We start from the raw sequence: 7,356 nt of genomic DNA, 5'->3' as shown, positions 1-7,356 counted from the left end.
TTCCTACAATATTAAACATAAATCAACCGCTTAATCATTTCCCGAACACGATCCCCCATTCCCATCACCTTAATCCCTAAAGAATCACAAAAATCAACCCACATATTCCCATACACTCACTCTTCTCATACATCTCCCTCTCAACCCCTCGAATATCTACCACTGTGTCCACGCTCTCCAACAACACCCCATCCCCACACCACCACTCCGCCATACCACCACTCCCGTCATCCCCCAACAACCTCCCACCCCGACTCACGCACTTCTCCTATATAGCCCCCTCCCTAGAGTCAAGCTCGTAACCTCAACTATGCATGCTCAAGACTATTCCTTAAGTAATGTGTGTGTACTCTTAGAACTCTCCCTGCCCTATCCACCTGCGCAATATTACAAGTACATAAGAGAGTCCATCAGCTAGAAAGGAAAGTGACACCGTGCACATCCGTCCCTGCGCCTACAACACCCATTTAACCAGATCAGATATCTCATTGTTCTACCCTCAGAGACGTGACTCACCTTTATACACTGACAGGCTCCCATAGTGTCTCCAGTCATGACAATCTCTACACATCTCTGACCCTAAAGATTTTGGCTGTCAATATCCTACTCAATCGTTTGTATTCTCATACTCCGACTCTACCCCCATATATACACGCGCACCCTAATGATCACACAACCATCTCTAAGCAGAATATATACACTCAAGATCTCTACAGCACATACCCAGAGACACAATCTACGACATACCTTATCAAAAAACATATATCTTATCATAATATAATAACTAACAGAAAAACTCTGTAATATATGAATTATATAGACAAATGATGAAATGTTTGGTAACAAACCCCACGCCCCCCCACCACCAACCCACCACCATCAGTCTCTATCAAACATACCTTTCCTCACTACACACCAATACTCTCCTTCACTCCCCCACCACACTCCAAAAAATTACAATGACACTCTCGCCCCTCACGATATCACACCTCTCGGCCACTCCATCGTCCCAACTCCCATATCTCACTACATTGCACCCCATCACCTTGTCAATCAAACAAAAAGTGACACTCAAACCCCCCAAATCCACCAGTACAAATCACATGTCACCTATACAATAACCTCATAAATTTTACACACCCAACATTGACCATCGACTCCCTGCCCCGATCGACCCTACCTCTCAACTGTAGTGTATAGTAATCTCCTCACCCTCCCCTCTACACAACGCTCAAACTCACCCCACACGTCACCACCTAACCTATGTCACATCGCATAATACACACCTCACCAATACTCACTCTAGTACCAAACCCCTCACAATATCATACTACCCTACACAAACACACTCCCTACAAGCAAACACCTCTCAAACACACACCCCACCTCCTTTTCTAACCAACACCACTTCCCCCTATAAATCCCTCTCACCTCTACACCCTAAAACACTGTACCCCATATCAATACTACCCACCCCCCCACCACCCCCCCCCCCCCCTCCACCACTCCCCCCATGAGTCATGACCCAATCACCCACTTAACACCTCACACCCCCCCCTCCACCACTCACGTCACTACAGTCACTCCTCTGTGTGTGTCCATCCCCCACATCTGAAATTCGTCCCCCATATCTCCACCTTGTACCCAAACTCCCTAAATGTTAACCCCACAATCTCACTATTATTTCCCCTCTAGAGTCCTCAGAAGACCACAGCTAAAACTAGATCTACACTAATACATAACCGAGAAATTATCACCACTCACCACTCTACTACCCTCACACTCGGTGCCCCATCATCCTCCACTCACGTAAAACACTTCATCACTCTAACACGCGATCCCTAATGAACACAAATCTCTCACCTCCCCAATCTTACCACCAAACAACCCTTAATATACCATAAAATAACCCACACCACCTCCCTCTCTCTCTCTTGCACTCAGCACTCCCAAAACCTCCCACATCAAAACCCCACTATCTCTCTCCACTCTACCACATAAATTAAAACAACCAACACTCCTTTAAAATAAACACACCTTCCCCATCTATAAACCCCCCATACATTCCCTAATAAACACACACTCCGAACCTCGCCCCACCCCCCCTCAACCCACCTCCCATAACCCATTTAAAAACCCCACAAGTTCTCAACCTACATTGATTTGTACTAAACTTCCCCAACTTTAACACCCCACCACCCCCCCCACCCCCACCCCACACAATGCAAACCACAAACCTCACAATGCCTCTCGCACATACACACATACCAACACCTCCACTCCACACATGCAGAACCCATGACACCACATCCACTCCCCCTACACTAGAATTACCTAAAACCCTATACACTACTAGCCTCTCCGTATGCTACACTGTCATATCATTGTCCATCCATCTCCTCACCTATTATTCCCCCCCCCAATTTTTAATTAAAACACATAATTAATAACCCCCCCATCCCATCCATTAACCCCAAATTATCATACCCCAAACCCCCACACCCCAACCACACATCCTCCAACCCCCAACCCCTAAAATTACACCCTTTTCCCCCCCACACCAACCACATGTCACTACAGAGTACACTCTCTCTCAAAACTTCATTCCACCCTGACATACCTCCCAAATAAATAGTCGTCCTAAATCTACAACTGTACATAGTCCTGTACACGATCAACTAAACCAGATCTACCCTATCACCTAACGTCTACCTCAAACTCTACCCTTCATATATAAATCCACATCACCCCCCAACAACCTCAAACCCACAGTATCAGATTTTCACTATACAAACCCCTCTAATCTTACCTATGTACCCCGCCAGACTAATCTCATCTCTCCTCCATAGAAACTCCTAACGTGACTATGTCTACTACCTAGAGGTCAACACATCCGACAACACCCACAATCACAACCCCCCCACTAATCCCCTAATCCCCCCCCTCCTCAGTCATTTTAACCTGCCCTCATCCCTTCAACTTATAGTGTGCTGTCTACCCCCAAAAAATATTCTACATCCCCTATCACTATCACCACAGACTGTCCTCCTTCTTGTCCCATGTTCTAATCACCCATCGTAGTGAAATCTCACTAATATAGATCTCAAATATCCAAATTTTTTTAAAACATACCCCATACCAACTATACCTCCCGCCCCCTCCACGCCCCCCCCATCCCACCTCCACAACCGTCTCTCCTCCAACGTATGCTCCTCCATACTCGCCATACAAATCCATATCCAGAATACTGTAAATCATAGTATATTCTCTCTCAATACCACCACAACACTCCCCTACTCACTCTTATTACACCCTAACCTCCACCCCCCCAAATTGCTCATATCCCACATTGATCACACACTCCAGCTCCGCTCCCTATACACATCGCCCACCCCTCCCAACCTACCTGTCACACCAGAATAAGTAGAATACAACACACCATCTCGCCAACCATCCGATTCTTTAATACTCCACTAACACTACAACTCTCCTTCACCCACTACACTGTCACCCCATCACCCCACCAATTCCCTCCCCTTTTAACTCGCCCCCAATCTATTCCCACATAATCATCTTCTGTATACCCCTACCCACCAACCCTACTCATGTGTATCTAGAATTTCCACCCATCCCACAACCGAACATTTTCCTCCAGACCTAACGTCACACCACCCCACTATCCCCCCTCTAATCACCTGCTTACTCCCTCCCAACTCCTAATCTCCACCGAAAAGACATACATATTTGAACCCCAAAAAATAAACCCCCCTCAGCTGTTCTCCACCATCCTCCTCCTCCAACCAGATGTATTCCAGTACAATACACACTTAGACCTCGCCCCCCCGATCTATTTTGCACTCCATCTACCCTGTCCATTGATAGATTATTTCAACCATCCTCACCATACCCCCTTCCTCTCCAAACCCACTATCATAGATATAATATAATAGATAAGAATTCATAAGTACCCCCCACAAGTTAGGTCCTCCTTCCCCCTCATGTCTCTACCCTTCCCCCCCACCATGATATCCCAAGTCCAATATCTCACCAAACCCCCATCATCTTCCCCTTCCCCCTATTCCAATATCATCTCTGTCACATACCCCACCTTTAAAATCCCAAAAGAGTCCTACATTAGCTCCCCAACACAAATCATCCCTGCAACCTCCACCCCCCCAACACCACCTACTCATCATAAAAATACAGTCTCATCCCATTACAATTTAATATACTAACACCCCCACACCTGTATGCTCACCCTTTTCCCCCATTACAAAACACTTGACTACCCTACTCTACAAACCAGCCCCACAGAACACAACACCTCCATACGAGATAACAACCCCTCCTCTCCATCAGACATCACTGACCTAAACTCACCATCACCCTACTTCAAATACTCCACCACCATCCCCCACAACACACACTCACAGTCATGAGTATGTCCACCATATCAATCCTCAAAATACGTACCATGATATACCTCGTCAATATGAACCACTCCTAGTCACACCCCCCCTTATAAAAAACCACCTCCCACTCCCCACCAACCCCTAACCACTCTCTCTCTGTCATCTAATACTCAGACCAGAAATCCTCATCCGTTTGGGCCACCCCAAAATATGACAACCATACATCCACTCCCAGAAATATACGCTTTACCTCACCACCGTGTCGTCACTCCATATACCCCCAACTAGAAATTGCTCAGACCATACGACACTAATGTCAGTCTACTCCATAAAGTCACCCCTCACTACGACTCCTACACAGCCCCTCCTACACACCCACATCACCCTCCGGGGGGAAAGGTATATGATCACACCTCACCTTCTAAAAATACACTCATACCGTCTACCTGCCGACTAATCTCGTAAAACGTCTTGGAAGACTCCCAAACACTTCGTCAGTATGGATAAGTCACTCTAAGTATTAATCCCCCACACAGAAGCTCACCACCCAAACACACCCCACACTCACACAAACACTCTCCCACACCCTCTGACACCCACTACCCAACCACCTACCCCCACCGCCACTACCACTCAACATGTGTCATCCTCCACTCACACACGATGAATATGAAGCTACCCCCACACTACCCTCCCCCAGTCTCTAAGTCCATCACCGTACATCACACCACGACTCTCCAACACCTAAAATGATTCACACTTTCCCAATAGCTGACTGCAAATTTAAAATGCCTATCCACCCTCTCACCTGTAGCCCATACCAAACCCCTTCCCTCTAATAAAATTGTTGACAAACATCCACCTCATGATAGTCTACAACGATACAGACCACCCTATATTGTCACATACCTATAAAATACTCCAGCAGATCACAATCTCCTCATCGCGATAGAGACCATGCCCCAACTTAACATCAAAATGCTTTAACCAAGTGAACGTACATCCATGCCCCACACACACTCAGACCCTAACCCCCTTGTCTAGACTAACCAGACAGTGATATGCATATCTCCCATATATATCTATTGTAGATCACCCCTCCAGCACACAAACTATCATTGTTACTCACCGCTAAGATATCGCCATATAATCTCTGAGAGTACCCCAATACATCACATCCAGAGCTGCCTCCAATCCCAGTTGTCCAAATGAACTAATCCAACAGTGCTCATCTGGCGCCTAGAACTATCGCCTCCTCTTTAATATCCACTAACACAATCCCCCTGTGCCCCCCCTTATATATACCCTACATCCTCCCCCCAAAATAAGATAGACCACATCCCTCATGTCTGTCCTACGCAACACACAACCATGTACACCAGAAGTATCACCACTACATCATCTAAGACGTCAAGTCCACACAGACCAAGCGAGGTCCTAAAACCCCAGCCCACTACAATTACCACTCTTTTTGGTGGTATTTGTTAACCTCTACGTTTGGATGTAAGTAGTGGGAATACCTGACATGCCTCACCCCCACTATAATATACTAATCGATCACCACAACCTCGTAGTACACAGCTCGCGCTCTCGCTCAGTGACTCCCACCACCCAGCGTCTTGTATATTCGTTTTACCCTTGATTAAGATGCCAGCATGTAATCTCACAATATCCACCCGCCCGACCGCCGCTAAGCACTGCCATAAAAAGGGGGAAATGATATCCCTCCCAGAACTGTACAATCATCCCCTCCCCCCCCCCCCCCGGCGCACCCACCAAGTTGTGATTTAATATCCACACCCCTGCCCCTCCCCCACTCCCCCACTCCACTCAGCACCCCCCCAACGCCCTCCCCCCCACACATTACCCGAAACAATCACAATCATACAGTCATCACACGCTCTGACTACTCGACATCATAGCATATATATCCAACTCCCCCTGATAACTGCCGTCTCTCTAGATCTACGCTCCGTCGCAAAACTCCGCCATACTCAAGAATGACAATATCACCACACCTTTGATGTGCACACTTGTAATATAACGTGTCTCTAATACTAACCTCACTCTGTATCTCGATATGTCTAAAGTAGCAAAGCGCGAAAAACCCTGCCCTAGACCTAACTGATCAGGACATAAGTCACTGAGCGCCCTAAACTCAGCATCTCTTCCTCCTGTTTTGAGAACTTCGATCTAGGGCCATATCGTACTACGATGTATCTACTCCAAACATCTAGTTTCCCCCCTCCCCCAACCCCCCCCAATCGCCCAAATCCTACCCCCCCTCCTCACATCATGCCCCCATCCCCCCCCGTCCCCCCCCGACCCCCCGCACCCCCCACTCCCCCGCCGCCATGCCTCCCTCCCCCTCCTGTCGATATATGTGTGCCACCCCCGGCGAGACTCTATCGCTCCGCCGATCACACGTAACGTCATACTATGCGCTATACTCTAACTCGTACTATCCTCCCGACTCGTAACAGATCCTCACTTTCACGTCCACACACCCCTACGATAATTCATCCCCAAAGACACCATTCATCCGCTGACTCCCCACTACCTGACGCGTGCAGCAGCTCCGTCAATAGTGACACTCAGCTCAACTCAAAATCCGAATGACTGATCGCGCTATCGACCCAATCCCGCACCACCAATTCCATCCCTCTCATCCTCGAGCCCCACCCCCCACCAGACGATACCATCTCTACAGCCCCGGGAATCTCTACCACGTCGCAGTGTCACTAGTCTACGCGCATTTCGCTTGACCCCCACGCGGTGGTACTCTTGATGCCTGCACATACCATCCTAGGACACTCTCTCACCCATGTCGACGCTGGCGATACGTAGACTCCGCGACCTACTAGAACGCCTCGTCTCTCGCGATTCCGAGATCGTGCCGGTGGTTGGGAGATTGTCGTGCCTGACCTGATACTACTGGTAGAAC

General features: G+C 48.0%; 1 protein-coding gene across 1 annotated transcript; it reads left to right on the top strand.

The window, feature by feature from the left end:
- Window positions 1-832: 832 nt before the first annotated feature.
- LOC124358195 (extensin-like) lies at window positions 833-5,165 on the top strand. Its single transcript, XM_046810487.1, has 2 exons — window positions 833-1,092; window positions 4,949-5,165. Exons 1-2 carry the CDS (start codon window positions 833-835, stop codon window positions 5,163-5,165), a joined length of 477 nt encoding a protein of 158 aa, XP_046666443.1.
- Window positions 5,166-7,356: the final 2,191 nt, after the last annotated feature.

This window comes from Homalodisca vitripennis, chromosome 3 (genome assembly GCF_021130785.1).
Source record: "Homalodisca vitripennis isolate AUS2020 chromosome 3, UT_GWSS_2.1, whole genome shotgun sequence".
NCBI lineage: Eukaryota > Metazoa > Arthropoda > Insecta > Hemiptera > Cicadellidae > Homalodisca > Homalodisca vitripennis.
Note: the sequence above shows the minus strand (reverse complement) of the source record. Positions and strands in the feature narration are given on the sequence as shown.

Coding starts and splice junctions, on each gene's coding strand:
- LOC124358195 (XM_046810487.1), top strand. CDS start 833: ATGTTTGGTAACAAACCCCACGCCCCCCCACCACCAACCCACCACCAT. Junction 1,093..4,948: donor CAAACCCCCCAAATCCACCA/GTACAAATCACA, acceptor TCCCCCACACAG/AAGCTCACCACCCAAACACA.